This window comes from Oryctolagus cuniculus, chromosome 8, assembly GCF_964237555.1.
Source record: "Oryctolagus cuniculus chromosome 8, mOryCun1.1, whole genome shotgun sequence".
Taxonomy (NCBI): domain Eukaryota; kingdom Metazoa; phylum Chordata; class Mammalia; order Lagomorpha; family Leporidae; genus Oryctolagus; species Oryctolagus cuniculus.
Window position 1 is genome coordinate 12,875,891 of NC_091439.1, and position 17,910 is coordinate 12,893,800.

At 57.5% G+C, this 17,910-nt stretch overlaps 1 protein-coding gene across 1 annotated transcript in view; it reads left to right on the forward strand.

The window, feature by feature from the left end:
- The window catches only part of GATB (glutamyl-tRNA amidotransferase subunit B), an 88,425-nt gene that overhangs the window by 69,181 nt on the left and 1,334 nt on the right, over positions 1-17,910 (forward strand). Inside the window, exons 10-12 of the mRNA XM_002716908.5 lie at positions 8,061-8,194; positions 15,773-15,851; positions 17,733-17,867. Of these exons, the coding sequence (XP_002716954.1) occupies positions 8,061-8,194; positions 15,773-15,851; positions 17,733-17,867 (348 nt within the window). The remainder of the gene's footprint in view (positions 1-8,060; positions 8,195-15,772; positions 15,852-17,732; positions 17,868-17,910) is intronic.

The following is a 17,910-nucleotide window of genomic DNA, read 5'->3' on the forward strand; positions in this document are numbered from 1 at the left end:
GATCGCTTTTGTTTCATTAGCAGAGAAAAGAGGAGTTTTTGTGTCCATGCTTTTACGCAGGTCCACTAATGTTTCATCAGGCTCGGTCACGGGATGTAGGCTCCTTTAAAAATTTTGACCACTCCTGAAGGTTTGGAAGGTTCCAGACTTCCTGCAAAAAAAAAAAAAAAAAACAAAAACTGCTGTCTAGTGAATATGGGGAAACCAGTCAGCCCCAACGAGAAGCAGAAATCGTGTCTTGTTTTCCAAGTGGAAAAATTAAGTCAGAAAAATAATGTGAGCCGTCCTGTGCAGGTTTTATTTATGCGTTTCTTCAACCTTCCACCGGAGGTACTCGGCTCCCCTTGTCGCAGTCCTTGCAGAGTGTACCACAGAGGCGGGGTTTGTGGGGTGCTCCGCCTGGGGCTGCCTGTCATTCAGCCTGGCGCATGGTAGGCGCTTGGCGCAGCCCAGCTGGGCGCTCCCAGGGCAGCAGGCTGTGTGTGAAGTTAGCAAATGGAAAGATGCGACTCATCTTGCACTCCCCCCCCCCCCTTAGAGTTTCTGGAGGGCTGGTCATGCCTGTCACAGTGCCCTGTGCCCCGGCGGAGGCACTGCAGCTCCGCCAGGTTGCTGTTAACTTCCGAAGCAGCCCCACAGGGAAATGGGTCACAGCGCTGACAGAGGGACAGGCTCCATTCCGTCCTGCCCCGGACACTTCGGAACTGGGAGGGCTGTACAAGGGCAGCCCGAGCTGTTGATGCCCCTTCATGGAAGAGGAGGAGATGGCTCACCGGCCCTAAAGATGGCAGACACTACAGAGTCTTCACTGAATCTTTAAAAAGCAAAATTGGCCATGCAGAGTCCCAGGAATAGGAATACGCTGGCAGGGCAGAGAGCAGTGACAGCAAGCCGTGTACCGACGCAGTTCATCTGGGGCCGCACGGCAGGATTTTAGGGAAATGCAGTGGCCCCAGGCAGAGTGTGTATAGGTCAGTGTGGCTGTGACTCGGGAACCCATGGCCCGTGTGCCGCACGAGTGTGCCTGCTCTCTATCAGCCTCGAGACGCGGCGTCTCACCTGAACAGCTTCATTTTCTCCAGCCGGCTCTTCCCCATCCGAAGGCCTTTGTTTCTGACATCCCGGAAAAGGTTAAGGTGTCTCCGAGGGACAGAGAGACAGAAAAGCTCTCAGGACTACCGTTGGCTGTTAAACGGATTGCTGTTTGCGAGTTTGATGCTATGTCCCTAGTAAGGAAGAAATGGCCTGCTTTGCTTTCTGGACGAACTGCCTATAAAATAATGATAAATAGCTATGTGTCCCATATGTAGTACTCCTGTAAAGCTAATAGTTTGAAGTGGTATCGGACACCGTATTGACTGGCTCGAGGCAGCACTCACCTTCCAACCACTGTTGAAGGAAAATCCATTTGGTCAACATTGTCACGCACCATATTTCAGCTCCATGCAGCTTTCAAAATTGATTTTATTTTTCATTTTATAAATTGTATCCAGTGCTTGCCGGCTTGAGGGTGCTTGGACAGTTACTCTACACATTGGAAAAAAAATGACCGATGTTTTGTGGTGGTAAAGCTGAATAAAAAGGTGCATCTTCTAACTCCAGCCCTGCACCGCCAGCAGCCCCTTTGTTTCAGATGCAGGTGGCAAGAGGCTGATCCCTGGGGAGGGAGCCTTATGGCCCCCTCCAGAACCTGCCTGTTATGGAGAAAACACAGGAAGGAGAGAGTGCTCAGCCTCAGGGACCTGGGAGGGATTCCGTCCCAAGCCATCCCCAAACCCAATTTCCTGTTTGTGCAACAATTTCCCATTTCTGGGCAAATAAAACGTGTGATTTCCGGTTTCAGGCAGGTTTTGGGGGGAGATGAGCGAATCCACGGCGCCCTTCAGCCTCATTGCTGTCAGCGGCTGGTACACCGCGGTGGTTTTAGGGCCACTGAAATGTGTCCCTTAACAACCAGTGGCCTTCTTGACGAGCGGCTTCCTGTGTCCCACGGTTGCCCATACTGTCTTTTTACCATGCCGTCAGCTTCTCTTAGCTTAATTAGGTGCGCTTTGATTATTCAAGGGAAAATCTTACTCCCGAATTGGTTTTCCCCAACACCCCTCCTAGAGTTAGCGCATCTTAGAGAATGTAAACTCATTTTCACATTATTCTCAACGCTCCCTGCATGGAACCGGTGGCCGGGGTTGCATTCAAGAGAAGTACGAGAGTGCTTCCTGGAAACAGTGCAAGTGAAACTGTCAGACGTTCTCCTGTTCAGGGCCTCCCGAGCCTGCTGAGAACAGGACTCCGGGGTGGAAATTGTGGGGAGCTAAGCTGAACCCTGGGCCTCTAGCTGTGCGCCCTGAGCGCAGGCTGCAGAGCCTACCCACAGGACTGTGCATCGGTGGCAGGGCTGCTGCAGGTGGCAGTGACGAGGCGGGCTCCGGATGCACGTGGAGGGCCGCGCCTCCTCGCCAGCCTCACGCTGCCGGTGCGCTCCCCTCGGCTCCTCCACGGAAGAGTCCTCTCTCGAAGGGTGACTGTCCTGCCCACAGGAGCACGGCTGGAAGGTTTTCCCGGCGCATCTGTTTCCATGAAAAGCAGCGGGGCCCAGTCACTTCACAGCCCTGAGCCCCACTGAACCTGCCCTCTGTAATGTCGCCCTAATTTCCGCCTTCTGGCCCAAACCCGTTGCTCTCCAGACCTCTTTACTGCACCTCCACCCCCAAAACTAGCATTTGGTATGGTTTCTTGGGGCCCTTTTTGCAGTATAGGCGTGGGGTTTGAGTTCTGGTTTTCTTGCTTTGCAAGGAGTGAATGCGCAGGAATGCCCAGGAACAAGAGCATGGTGCCCCCCCCCCCCCCCCCGCTGTCCCTCCACCTCTGTCAGTATGCAGGTGGCAGCCCCTTCTGTAGACTGCACAGCAGCTCAGCCACTGCTCCCCACACCCCTGCCGCATGGAGGAGGGACGCACTTCAAATTTGTGCCACGTTGCCACCTGAGAGGGCCCTGCCCTATTGAAACCACCGCGGCTCAGGGTGCAGATGCAGGGCCGCCTCTGTCGTCGCTGTTCTCCCTCAGGTGTGGCCTGCCTGGTTAGGTTTAAACCTGCTGTGGAGTGACCCGTATTGAACATGCTCACCCCCAGAGCTGTATGAGAAGTCACAGGCTCTGTCTTGATGTGTCAGGAGGCATTTGAGAACTGTGCAGGCTCAGGGGAGCTCGGGCCACCCTCTGATCCCCGGGAGCCCAGTGTGGCACAGGTGGTATCTGTTGCCACTGTCTTCCTGGCTGGCCTGAGGACAGATGTGTGTGTGGTGCCACAGCTGAGGGACACATGGCATAGGTGTACGTTAGAAAAAGCAGAAGGTGTGGGGCCGAGGCTGTGGCATAGCGGGAAAAAGCCACCACCCACAGGGCCGGCATCCCACGTGGGCGCCAGTTCTTAGTCCCGGCTTCCCCACTTGCGATCCATCTCTCTGCTATGGCCTGGGAAAGCAGTGGAAGATGGCCCAAATCCTCAAGCCCCTGCACCCACGTGGAAGACCCGGAAGAAGCTCCTGGCTCCTGGCTTCACATCGGTACAGCTCCCACCGTTTCGGCCATATGGGGAGTAGACCAGTGGATGGAAGACCTCTCTCTGCCTCTCCCTCTCCTTCTCTGTAACTCTGCTTTTTAAATAAATAAATAAATCTTAAAAAAGCAGAAGATGAACCAGCCATTTTCTCCTAATTTCTAAGCTAATTGCAGAGCCTTTGCCACATCTTTCTTTATGATTTATTTATTTTATTTCAAAGGGAAAATTACAGAGAAAGAGGGAGAGAGAGAGAGTGCGACCACTCGCTTCCATCCATTGGTTCACTTCCCGAAGAGCCACAATGGCCAGGGCCAGGCCAAGCTGAAGCCAGGAACCAGGAGCTTCATCTGTCTCCCACAGTGGGTAGCAGGGACCCAAGCACTTCAGCCGTCTTCTGATGCCTTCCCAAGCTGGAAGTGGAGCAGCCGGAACACCAACCAGTGCCTGTTTAGAATGCCGGCATCGCAGGCAGTGGCAGCGCGGGCCCTGCAGCATCTTTAATATGGGTGACAGCTGGCAGCTGGCAGATAAAACAATGGAGATGGAAGGTACCGTATTTTCATGAGCTCCTTGCCCGATAGGTGCTCACTGTCAGTCCCCAGGAAGGCGGTGGGGAGGCCGTTGCACAGGTTTAATTCAAACGTAAACTGCAGAGGTGTGAATCCTGGCGCTTCTACCCTCTTGCGCTGTGACCTCAAGCGAGTCAGTGCTTCAATGTCCTCACCTGTCAAAGAGCAGCTTAAGGGAACGTAGCTCAGAGGCGTGTCAGTGGGGTTGGACGAGTTTGTGGAGAGAGTGCCTAGCTCATCTGTAACCACTGCCTTTCTACAACATTATTATCATCATTATTAGCAGCGGCAGCCACGGCCGTGTGCAGCTGCCCACCCCGTGTCCAGCAGGTGTGCAGTCGGTGCCACTGGGAGCCTTCCACCAGCTCAGAATGGCTCAGCCAGAGTCCCTGGTAGCTGCCAGGGCGCTCCCGGCCACCTGACCAGCTGTCGCTCACCTTGGGTCACCTGTGCTCCTTTTTCTTCCAAGCATACCACTGGGCAGCCGTCGCCGTCGGCTTGCAAACATAGCCCAACCTCACTTGGGGCCTCTTGTCAGGGTTCCAGGGCGTGTGACTGCGAACACAAATTGCAGGTGCGAAATCGGCCTTCGTCCCCTGCCAGCTGGACGGTTTCGTCAACTTTACCGCCTCCAAGGGTAGAATGCTGAGGTGGGGCTGCTCCCAGGGACCCACGAGGGCTCAATTGAGGTCCCATCCCAGAGCCGGCGACATAGGCCAGGTGATCCCTCTGCTTTGCCTCCCGCCTCCCACCTCCCGCCAGCATGCATCAGCTGACAAATCCATTAGTAATTGAGGGTTCCTGTTAGCGTCTACGAAGCTGACCTGGCATTGACTCCGAGCATAATTGAATGCTCTGGGAAATTTGATTAAAATATGAAAAAGCTGCTTCCTGGTCATGGAGCCATAAGACTGGGGTTATCCCAAAGACAAGACCAGTTGTCCCCGCTGCATTAGTGGGCTCGGAAGGGACAATTACAGTCGGCAGCAGCCGAGAGAGGCAGTCGCCGGGTGCCGAGACCTGCCGCGTGTAGGATGGATCAGTCCTCAGCGGAACGCTCGCTCGCTCGCTGTTCTTGTGGAGGAGGGCATCGAGGCCCCCTAATGCAATGGCTCTCGCGCGTCACTCTCGCCAGGATTTTATGTAAGGGAATTACCGGTCCACTGTTTTTCTGAGAAACCCAGATGGCTGCTCTGACAGGTTCAGCAAAGACTTCTGAGAGCTGCGCCAAGCTTATTAGCGTTTGCCAGTCTCATGGAAAAACTCACTAGAAAACGAGACTCTGTGTGTGTGTGTGTGTGTGTGTGTGTGTCCCTGCAAAAAGCAGGCCTGTGCTTGGAGGAGCCGGCGCAGCCAGCGCGTGGGCAGCTCTCATTGATCCATCATTCCCTGGGCGGCAGCAGCAGCTCGGCTTCCTCCGGCCCCACCCCATCGCACACGCACGTCGGCTTTCAATTGTGGATGGAAACCATGTGTCCCCTGGCGGAGTACGCAGTCCCAGCTCGGAGAGGCCTCAGCACAGCGCTGACACGAAAAGACAAACAGGAATCTGACTTGCTGAGGGATCCGTCCAGTAAGAGAGCCACCACGGGGAGAGGAGTGGAAATTCATCATGTCCCAGCAGCTCAGGCTCACCTGCACGTTCAAGTGCATTGTTTCTAGGTGGATTGAGAAAACCTCACCTTGGCACAGCGCAGAGCGCTCCTCCTGTGGCTCGCGTCACGTGCGGGCCAGCCTGTCTCGGTGAGAACAAAGGGAATCGTGCCCGGATTTCGATTTTCCACCTGCCTGCTGACTTACGTACCATTGTGGAAGTTTGAAGACTTCTCCGGGCCAGCACCTGGACGTAGCTGGTTAAGCCACCGCCTGCGACTCTGGCATCCTATACGGGTGCTTTCTCGAGTCCCAGCTGCTCCACTTCTGATCCAGCTCCCTGCTAATGCACCTGGGAAAGCAGCAGAAGATGGCCCCAATGTTTGGGCTCCTGCACCCACATGGGAGACCTAGAAGAAGCTCCTGGCTTTGGTGTGGCCCAGTGCTGTTGTGGCCATTTGGGGAGTGAACCAGTGGATCAAAGATTTCTTTCTCTCCCTCTCTATCTCCGTCTCTTCCTCTCTCTAATTCTTTCAAACACACAAATAAATCTTAAAAAAAAAAAAAAAAAAGGGCCGGCAGTGGCTCAATAGGCTAATCCTCCACCTAGCAGCGCCAGCACACTGGGTTCTAATCCCGGTCGGGGCGCCGGATTCTGTCCCGGTTGCCCCTCTTCCAGGCCAGCTCTCTGCTGTGGCCAGGGAGTGCAGTGGAGGATGGCCCAGGTGCTTGGGCCCTGCACCCCATGGGAGACCAGGAAAAGCACCTAGCTCCTACCTTTGGATCGGCACGGTGCGCCGGCCGCGGCGGCCATTGGAGGGTGAACCAACGGCAAAGGAAGACCTTTCTCTCTGTTTCTCTCTCTCACTGTCCACTCTGTCAAAAAAAAAAAAAAAAAAAAAAGACTTCCCCATAAGACTTCCCCTCTCGTTGCCCGGACCCAGGCTTTCTCTGCAGTCAGTCTGCGGTTGCCGTAGCGGCCTTTGCCCTGTTCTAGCAAGAGTGGAATAATAGCACTGGCTTGAAAGGAGATTCGAGATGATTATGAGATTGTGCAGTAGACTTGTCACCAGAGAATTTATCTGTGACGAAAAGTGTATGGATTTATTGTTATGGAATTTCTCCTTTAGTGACTACGTGCCTGAGTACATATTACAGCTGCTACAGTAGCGAAACCTTGAGAGCACTTTTGTAATAAGGATGTCTGGTTTCTTCTGAGATTCTTATTTTTCTGGAAAGTTCTTTTGGCTAACGAAGGGTCTCTTGACCGGGGGGGGGGGGGGGGGCTTAGCTGCAGTGTGAACTGGAATATTTCAAGGAGAGTGGTTTGAGTAGATTGCAGCAGGTGAGGGAAGTCTGCTAATTAAAATTGTACCCTCTGCATTTGGCAACCACCGCCTCCCCACGCGTGTGGCACAAGTTCCATTCCTTAACAGAAATCCTCAGGGAGGACTCAGCGGAATGTCTTGGTTCTGCGACATTGGCCCGAGTATGTGATTGATGAGCGCCCCAGGTCACTGGTAGGCAGCACCACTGGAATTGCAGTGTTTGACGGTGACCATGGCGCCCGTGTGACTTTCACAGGCGTTCGCAGTGACGGGAGACGTTGCATCTGTTCACCTTGGCCCAGCCCTGACTCAGCTCTGCTTCCACAGAGAGCAAGAGTGGGAGCCAGGCCCACGGAGCTGGTGGGCGCGGGTGGCCAGAGGCGTGTTCGTGAGACAGTCAGCTGGCTGTTTGCATGAGCAGAACTGGAGGCCGGCTGCTCCCTCCACGTGTGGCTGGCCTAATCAGGGCATGTGCGTCTGTGTTCTCCCTTTGGAAAACATTCCAGAACCATTCCCGTCTACCTCTGGGGGTGCTCTGACGATGAATACAGCTGCAGTCCACTTCTGATTTTTCCAGAGGTGGAATATTCTCTTGGTTCCTTCTATCTTGACACTCAGCAGAGGACAAGACAGAAAAGGGACCGGCCTTAAACTTAGGCTTGGTGTCGCAGGCCAGGTTTGCAGCTCCAGGATAAAGACTGCGGCCCAGCCCCGAGGACAGAGGGTGTGCGGGGACTGGTGGACCTCACTGCCCTCTGGCCGCCAAGGTCAAGGCCTCTGAACTGGCTCGTCGCCCTGAGCAGATGCCACGTGAACGCACAGTGGCCGTAGTAGAAGCAGCACGCCTGCCCTTTCGGGGACGTGATGAGAATTTTCTGGTGCCCTCTGAGCGTGTGGCAGAGAGTGGCTGTCTCAGAGGAAGCAAAGGGGGACATTGCAGAATTGCTGATCTTTCATTTTGAGGGGAGTTTTTATGTAATTCTTTATTTTTTTTTTTCCTTTTTTAACAGAATGAAGTTGGCCTACTGGAGTTCTTCCAAAATGTGATAAAAGAAACTAGGGCAGAGCCAAAAAAGGTGGTGAGCTGGGTCCTCAACACTTTCCTGGGCTATTTAAAGCAGCAGAACCTTGCAGTCAGCGAGAGGTGAGAGTGCTGGGATTTCTGTCCGCCTTCATCGTTGCCCCTGGGTCCGGGAGCCGCCGAGAGAGGGCGGGGCCCGTTTTCTGCTCCCCCAGACACAACAAACGTCCCCTGTGAACTCCAGGTTCTAAAAATGTTCTCCAGCGCATCTGACAACGCATTTGTGTGTTGGAGGCTCTGACACTGCACTGCGGCCTTTGTCCTGTGCTGAGGGGCTGGCGGCTTAAAGAGGAATAAGACGAGGAGTCTGGGAACTTGTGGGGATTCGTTCCCGAGACAACAGGCAGGCACCTCGGCCTGCCCCGTGCTGCTGGAGGCAGATGACCCGACCGGGCCGGGGATGGCCAGGCTCCCCACCACGCGCCAGCCCGGGGAGGGGATGCTGGGGCCAAGCCTTGGGGAGTGAGCGCAGGCCAGCTACAGCCTGCAGGGTGCCAAGGCAGGCGAGCAGGACGGGAGGGGCCACATCACAGAGATGGGGGTGGGGGGCACTGGAGTACCGGGGGGCTTTATCAACAACCCTGGAAGCTCAGGATCCCAGGTTGGCCCCAGTTTCACGCCAAGGGAACTTGGAGTTCCTGAGTGAGGCTGGCAGCCTGAGTGGCACGTGCTGACCTCCCACCACCCCGGGGTCCCCGATGGAGGGGCCGGCCGAGCTGTCCCTTCCTGGCTTGTCGGTGTCCTCACGTGCTGGCGGAGAGAGAGTCCTAGTCTCTTCCTACAAGGGCAGCCTCAGCCTGATGAGGTCTAGACCTAATCCCCCGCCCGAGGCCCCACCTCCTGGACCCTCACGTCACAGGGGCGGCCTTCAGCCCCTGTATTTCTTGGGGACACAGACACTCAGCCATCAGCAGGGCAGGGCAGACTAGAGGCCAGAAGGCGGTTGGGGCCATCTCACAGGGGTGCCGGGGAGACATGTCTGGGCCTGAGCCGCGGCGGCCGCGCACCAGCAGGGAGGTGGGGCAGGCTGATGGCAGTCCTCCCAGCCGCCATGGCTGGTGGGTTTCCTGCCTGGGCAGCGAGGTGAATGAAGGAGAGTCTTGTTCAGCGCAGAGGCGCCACAGCGAGGCTGCAGTACATAGACAGGTGGGCCGGGTGGGTGGCTGCCGTTCTCTGAGCAGCAGCCCGGCCCAGCAGAGGTGGCACGGAGACAGGCATTTACTATGTGAGGTTCCAAAAGGTCGTTGACTTCAAGAGCGAGCTGTGCTCGGAGTCAGCTGCGTGCCCCTGGGTCTTGGTGTGACCACATGAACACGTGTGGCATCTGTGGCCCCCGACTGCCCTCCCAGCTGTGAGCTGTCACTCAAACCCCCTCTACACCCAGCACTGTGGCCACTCAGTGAAGGCACAGTCTCTGGAGAGGTTGTGGAGGGGACACAGAAGGCTGGAACGGGTTAGGGAGGGAGGGACTGGGTGACGCCCAGGGAAAGGGGACGGCGCTGTGTGGAAGTGGCAGAGAGCCAGCAATGCGGGAACAGGAGGAATGTGGCTGGCAGGAGCCGGAGGTGAAGACGGCTCAAGGGAGGCTGACTGTATACACGGGCACAGCTGAGGTGTGTGGCTGACTGTACACACGGGCACAGCTGAGGGGTGTGGCTGACTGTACACACGGGCACAGCTGGGCGGTGAGGCTGACTGTACACACGGGCACAGCTGAGGGGTGAGGCTGACTGTACACACGGGCACAGCTGAGGGGTGAGGCTGACTGTACACACGGGCACAGCTGAGGGGTGAGGCTGACTGTACACACGGGCACAGCTGAGGTGTGTGGCTGACTGTACACACGGGCACAGCTGAGGGGTGAGGCTGACTGTACACACGGGCACAGCTGGGAGGTGAGGATGGCTATACACGGGCACAGCTGAGGGGTGAGGCTGACTGTATACACGGGCACAGCTGAGGGGTGAGGCTGACTGTACACACGGGCACAGCTGAGGGGTGAGGCTGACTGTACACACGGGCACAGCTGGGCGGTGAGGCTGACTGTACACACGGGCGCAGCTGGGAGGTGAGGATGGCTATACACGGGCATAGCTGGGAGGTGAGGCTGACTGTATACATGGGCACAGCTGGGAGGTGAGGATGGCTATACACGGGCACAGCTGAGGGGTGAGGCTGACTGTACACACGGGCACAGCTGGGAGGTGAGGATGGCTATACACGGGCACAGCTGAGGGGTGAGGCTGACTGTACACACGGGCACAGCTGGGAGGTGAGGATGGCTGTACACACGGGCACAGCTGGGAGGTGAGGCTGACTGTACACACGGGCACAGCTGGGAGGTGAGGCTGACTGTACACACGGGCACAGCTGGGAGGTGAGGCTGACTGTACACACGGGCACAGCTGGGAGGTGAGGATGGCTGTACACACGGGCACAGCTGGGCGGTGCGGCCAGGTATGTGGCTGGGTACATGATGGGCCTCAGCTGGGAGCCTGTGGGATGGGTTCCCAGTGGCCTTCTGCAGTTCGTGTGTGGGGATGAACAGGACCTGGTCCCAGCTCCCGAGATACTGTCGGTCTCCTAGGGCACTAGCGTGCGCATGGTGTTTGAACTGAAGGCAGGAAGGCCTGCTCCCTGCTCCAGAGCTGTGCTCAGTGCGGTGGGCGCAGAAGGGGGAGGCTGTGTTAGCCTCAGTGACCCAGAAAGCTGTTTGAGCCTCAGGAGAAAACAGAAGTCTCTTAGCTTTCAGCATACGTGTTTCCGTATTGTTGGTGATAATTCACGGAGCTGCTGAACGTGGGCTTAGGAACTGCGTTAGGAGTCTTCAGGTTCAGCTCTTTGACCTGGCTGAGGACAGCGACTCGGTGAGAGACAGGCGACCCCCCTCGTGCGGCACAGCTGCGTGGACTGGACGCCCCGGGCCCCGCTCTCAGGTCACGTTGCTCTACAGGATGAGCTGTGAGTCAGGGCTTTGCTAACAGCCGCCGTGGCGGTCTCTGAAGGAGCTGAGGGGTGAATTAGCCTGTTGTGTCAACTTGGAGCCCTTGGTGTTTACCCAGACATTCCTAAGCACCAGAGGTCTAGGAAGCCGGGGGGTACCCGGTTCTCAACACGGGAGCACTGACTGCTTCAGAGTCGAGGAGAGCGGGAGCTCAGCCGCCGCCGGGTCCCAGCTTACAGAGAACCGACCACGAGGCAAAGCCACGCCATGGCCGCCGTGCTTCCGCGTCACGCAGGGATGCTTAGCTGGGCTGGACACGGCAGCCTGACTCGCAGGGCCGCCGTCTCCTGGGCTTGGGGCCAGTGGCTATCCCGCCAGCCGCAGGCCCCTGTGCTACCCTGGCGAGGAACAGATGCACATTCCTCCTTCAAGACCCCTCAGCAGGGTGGCATTTAAAGGGCCCAGGCACGAAAGCACGTGTGGAACTTGGCTTTTTAGTTATTTTGAAGGCATTGGCTTTAAGAGGCCTTTTTTTTTTTTTTTTTTTAAAGCTCATTCTACATTGCTAACAGCTTTGATTAGGTAAGAACAGGGAGCGTGCAGATTCCCTGGCTGGGGGTCCTGTGGGGACATCAGCAAGTGCAGCTGCCCTGCTGGGCCTTGGAGCTCCGAGGGCACTGGTGCTGGCACGAAGATGAGCCCAGCAGTGTGACGTGTGGGTTAGCCCCCGTGTGCTAGAAGCCCATGGAGCCCGGCGTGGCCGCAGCCACAGCCACGTGAGAAATGGTGGCACTGGGAGTGTGGTGCCGGGGGTGACGTCAGTGAAGGTTTTGATCACTAGGCTTTGATGATACGGGTCAAGATCCCATATCCAAAATGCTGGCGAGCAGGAGGGTTTCAGATCTTGGATTTGGAACAGATTTAGCGGGCATCCCTAATCCGAACATCTGAAATCCAAAATGCTCGTTGATATGGAACTCCCTGGACTCCAACATGATGCTCAAAAGGCTTGGGATTGGGGGAGCCTTTCAGATTTGGGGCTTCTGGATGTGTAGTGGACATTTAAGGAGGACAGGTGCTCACTTTGCCGCCCCATGACCAGAGCGCAGGGCTGTGGTCGGTCAGGGTAGTGAGCGGGGTGATGGCCGGGAGCCGGCTGTGAAGAGGAGCTTGGGTGAGAATAAGGGTCGGCGGCTGTGCTGTGGGGGCCTCTGGCCTGTTTCGGTGCAGCCCGTGGATAGCTGGATTTTCCCCTCGGTGTGGCAGAGACCGTGTGCAGCTCACAGGGCCTTGTAGCTGTTGGGTGCTTTCCAGAAGTTCTCCCCCGGTTCAGAACACGTTTGGGTGCGGGTGCGGGGTCGGGGGCCTCTCGGGAGCAGAGTGGTGGCAGCCCTGGGCCCAGGCGCACCCTGAGGAGCAGGAGGAGGTTCTGGAGGTCCAGGTGGGAGGGGTCTCACGGGGCTGTGCGTGCAGCAGACTAGGGAACGCCAAGCGTCTGTGCACGGGTCAGGGCTGCACGGGACAGGCTGGAAGGCAGAGGCCTTTGCTTGCGGGGTAGATGGGAGCCACCTGGGAAGCCGGGCAGGAGCAGGAGCGGAGGGTCCAGGGCGGAGGGTGTGGCGCTTGTGAAGTGTGACAGTGAAGCCGCCACAGCAGAGGTGAGCCTCAGAGGAGGACGCGTGGGAGTGCAAAGGGAAGGGGTTCCGGCACAGCGCGCTTTGATGGAAGAGGCCGGAGGCACCTGTGGAAGCCTTGGAGCTTGCCCAGGCTGATGTCCTTACAGAGTGGGAGGTGAGGGTGGGTGCTGGGTGGTCTGAACAGCTGCTCAGTACTCCAGGAATCTGTGAGATGAACAGGAGCAGCAGGTGCCCCCCGGAGGGTCAGGATCCAGTGTCTCCCTCCAGGGACGGCTGGTGTCAACACAGGCAGAGAGGGAGGCTTGGGGCCTGAAGTCTGTGGGGGTGGGGTGGAGAGGGGCAGCAGGTTTCACTGGGGGAGGGGAGGGGAGGGGAGGGGAGGGGAGGGAAGAGATGGGGATGGAAGGGAAGAAGTAGGGAGGGGAAGCGAGGTCCAGGCCGGGTCCTGTTGCAGAAATGTCGGCACGTATGCTTAGGAAGTACAAGTTGGAAATGGGAGTCGTGATCCCAAAAGGAAACTTGAAGATTGCAATGATCCCACTGCTCTCCCCACCCCCAGCCCGCTCCATAACAGGCTGGCCTGGGGCAGTTGGAGGAAGAGAGGCAGGTGCACACAGCTTAAGCCTGCGGCGTCAGGCGCTTTGGGGGAGACACAGTCCCCGTCTGGAAACCAGCGTTCTCTGACGGCAGCACGTGTGTAGCGTGTGCCTCGGCCGCCGCCAGGTCTCCGATCGGATGGTTTTGTTTACTTGACAGCCCAGGGGGTCTCTGGTGGTTGGGGTGACAGAAGCGCCTGTCACCCTCCCCATGCTTGGCCCTGGCGTATCCGCGATCGTGTGTGCGGTATGCCAGAAAGCCCTGTCGGTGGCGGAAATCCCGCGACACAAACAGCACTCATTTTTTTGGCAAGCATTGTGGGCACACAGAGGGGACCAGGAATCCCAGGGGGCGAGAGATGTCACAGGACGTCGATGGCCTGATGAGTGAAGTCAGGTGAACGTTTCCACGGCTAAGTGTTTCAGTTATTTTATATCTTCCTCTGCCCCTCCGCACTCCCGTGTCCTTTATGTCACTGCTGTGATCTGAATGTGTCACGTTCAAGTCCTGAGCCCGAAGTCAGGGTCTAGCAGGTGGGGCCTTCAGGGGGTGGTTAGGTCCCCTCCCTGACATGCGCACACGTAGAGCAGGCCCCCTGCCGGGGACGGGGCCCTCCCCGCACCCTCTGCCGCCGCCCAGAGCATGGACGTGCGGCCTCCAGAGCTGTGACAGCTCGGGTTCTGCTGTCTGTGCCGTTGTCACAGCAGCCCCGGCGTGCTGGGACAGCCTGGACTCCCGGGCCTGCTCGAGAAATCCAGGCGGCCCTCCGTGCTCTCCGTGGGCCCGCACACAGCCAGTGCTGTGGAACTGGCCGTCGCATTTCGGACTTGAGAGCGTCCGAGCGACCCAGGCTCTGGGAAGAACCTGGGTGCTCATGCCCTGGCCGTACAGATGGCAGGCTGGGAAGGACCCTGGTTCACGTCACAGCCTTCCACCCCGCTTCCTTCCCAGAGTTCATTAGCGTGCCTCTCAGGTGTCCTGAGTGCCGGGTTATAATGCCAGGCGCTCGGAAGCCTTTTACCCATACCCTGGGCCACGCAATACCTCAGCCGGCCATTCTGTAGGACCGTGCCTGGCCGCGCCACCCGGCTGCCTGGGAATCCTTGGCAGAAGGGGCCGAGCTGCAGTTTCTTTATTATTAGCTAAGAGCTTCCAAAGAAAGCCAGGGGAGCCAAGACTTCAAGAGAAGGTGTTTTCAAGTGGCAGTGAGCCTTCCGAAGCCTTCACTTACCCAGACTCCCCGGCGTGCTATTTATAAGTCACCCCTGTCTGTTCACAGCCAGGCCCCTGGTGACCCCAGACAGATGGCGGTCGCTGGCCTGGCTCTGTGGGTTCACAGCTAGGAAAGTGGTCAGGTTGAGTGGAATTCGCTTGTGTCTTTCAGTCGCGTGGGCGTTTGCCTCGCCCACTGCCCCCTGCCCTTTTAGATCATGGGGTCTTGGTAAATAAGGTACACATACCATATGGATCCTCAACCCCTCTGTGTCCCTGAGGGCTCTGTGGTTGCGGAGGACAGAGCGGAGGAGGGGCCGTGAGGACGGATGAAGACGTGGCCAGTGGCCAGCACCGTCCCCGACAGAAAACCTCTTACAGTGAGAAGGAATTGCTGTTGCACAGAAACACTGCCCCCACCCCCCACCCCCGCCAGAAGCTGGCTGGGTCAGCTCTTTTGTTTCAAGCAATTTTTAGGCTGATCTTTCAATCACAAATATTTCCTTAATGAGTTTTTTTCCCTGTTCTTCATGGCTCAGGAATTTTGTAGCCCCTGCTTTTAATTTTTTTTTCCTTTTTTTTTTTTTTTTAATGGAGCCATGACTCAAACCCAGGTACTCTGACATGGAATGTGGGTGGTTTTTTTTGTTTTTGTTTTTTAAGATGTATTTATCTATTTGAAAGAGTTACAGAGAGATCTTCCATCTGCTGGTTCATTCCCCAAATGGCTGCAACAGACAGGACTGGGCCAGACTGAAGCCAGGAGCCAGGAGCTTCTTCCAGGTCTCCCACGTGGGTGCAGGGATCCAAGTACATGAGCCATCTTCTGCTGCTTTCCTGGGCCATTAGCAGGGATCTGGATTGGAAGTGGAGCCGCCCAGACACAAACAGGCACCCATTTGGGATGCCGGTATTGCAGGCGGCAGCTTTACCCACGATGCCACAGCGCCGGCCCCAGTCCCTGCTTTTTCTGACTGACTGCCCTGAGCAGTTGTCTGTTGCTACTTCTGCCTAACAGCCATTAGTGTTGGAGGTCAAATAAAGAAAAAACAGTGCTAGTCGCAAAAATCTGGTAGATCCTAAAATACAAAATAGCTAGCGAGAGGGCAGTCGGCCTGCTGTTTCCTCCCTGGGAGTGGGTCCAGTTATGTAGACCTGCAGGTGGACAGCTTTGGTCTGGAGGGACCACTAACGGGCCCCTGCCGTTATGAAATGTCAGCTTCTCTTCTCTCCTTTTTTGGGGGCCGCTAGTCCTGTCCCACCTTCTGCCCTGGCTGAGCTTCTCGACCTGCTGCACACCCGCGCCATTTCGTCAGCAGCAGCTAAACAGGTAAGCCTGCGCGAGGCGCCTCTGCCCGCCCAGCTGTTTGTTGGCTGTGAGACCCAGATGCCATCGCAGGGTGACCTCTGTCACTCAGTGTGACGTGCTGGCGGGCGTGCTTTTATGCCGGGACGCAGGCACAGAATTCACTTCTTGGCTAATCGGGGAGGATCACTGTTGTGTGGCTCTGCCCTGTCAAAGCCTGGGGCCGCCAGACTCCACGCAGGCTGCCGGCCAGTCCCAGGGCCGCCAGACTCCACGCAGGCTGCCGGCCAGTCCCAGGGCTGCCAGACTCCACGCAGGCTGCCTGCTAGTCCCAGGGCCACCAGACTCCACGCAGGCTCCCGGCCAGTCCCAGGGCCGCCTCTGTCCCTCAGGCTGCCCTCAGCAGGGAGAGCCCAGGGGATGGGGGTGCACTTGGTGGATAAATGTCGCAGCCATCCCTGGCGTGTGGTCACTCCCACCGCGGACTCCCCCAGCAGTGCGAGGTGGCTGAGGTTCCCATGTTCAGAAAACCCTTCCTGGTCAGCACGCAGGACCACAGGGCACACCTGGGTGGAGCCTCCGCCGAAAGCTCGCCGTCCTGCTACCGGTGCCTTTGCATCTGATGGTCACGCACACCCACAGGCGGGACAGGTTACCCACAGGGCGTTGCACTGTGACCCTGGACAGGGCACCTGCTAAAGGCGCCCCTCCCCTGGGCTCAGAGATACAAATGTGTAAGGCTGGCCTCACGGCCGCAGGAGGATTGGAAAAAACAAATACCTAGGAGCCAGAGTGCTGTAGCATTTACAGTGAAACAGGAAAAAACCACTCCTGATTCCTACCCGCCCTGCCCCACCAAAAAGAAAAAACAAACAGAAAACTCTGTAGGCCTAGTGCAGTGAATAGCATCGTTCCGGTCCTAAGATGTGGAAAATGCTGGAAGACGCTGGCGCTAGGGCATTCCGTCAGCTTCGGGTGTGCGCGCACCCTGGCGTGGCGCGTCTGTCTGCCTAGGGTTTGTTTTTCCTCCTCGCTTTTTCCTGGGAGAAAATCCCGGAGTTTCTGGGGAAGAACTAGTGCAGAGGAACGTAAAGGTACTTTCCTAAGTGCCTGCCCCCCACCCCACGGCGGACCCCACTCCCGGCTCCTGTGTGGTGAGCGGGAGAAAGATTTTCAAACAGGAAGTGGCAGCGTTTGGGTTTTTCTAGGTTTCTTTTTTAAGCATCCAGTGCACTGGTGGCATAGCTCACAGCGAGGAGCGCCCGCTCCCTCGTGGGTGTGCTTCTGCTAGAAAAGCCCCGCATAAGAACCAGCACCGTGGGGCCCGCTTCCTCAGACGTGCTCGGGTCTGGTGGCTGGGGATGTGGTGCTGCCATTTTACCAGTGGGAAAACACGCAGCGGTAGCAGTTGACAGGCCAGCCAGGAGCCGCCTGCAAGGGTAAAGGCGGCAGGCCCAGTTATTCTCCATTCTCTGCCCCCCCCCCCCCGCCACAGTGTGTCCCCAGTCCTTCACCAAAATGTCACCTCGAGTGATTAGTTCAGTGGACACAAGACAGATCCATCGCCGGCCCTGTGACTGCTGTGGGCAGGAGTCCTGGGAGCGAGGATCAGCCCCCGCCTCCCACAGCCCCCTCCCTGTGCAGGACGCTGAGCGGGGGGTGCCCGGCGGGCCCGGAGCCCTCCTGTCCTTGGTGCTGAGGTCTCAGTGTAGGGAGACCCAGGTCTGTCCGCCTCCACCTACAGCAGCTTCGTCCCGAGCTTCCGCAGAGTGGGGGTTGGGGGGCAGGCAGCCAGGCAGCCAGGCGCCCCGGCCTGCGGGCACCCGGCTGGGCGCTCTGCAAGTCTGCGCTTGTGCAGGGGCGGCGTGAGCTTCACCTGCTGCTGCTGCCCTGCCTCGCCCACAGGTGTTTGAGGAGCTGTGGAAGAGCCCGGGGAAGCCGCCTGCGCAGATCGTCTCGGAGAAGCAGCTGGGACTGCTGCAGGACCGGGAGGCCCTGGAAGAGCTGTGCCGCGCCACGCTGGACGGACACCCCCAAGTGGTAGGGGCGGGCAGGCGGGGGCCCCGCTGCTGCGGCCACAGGC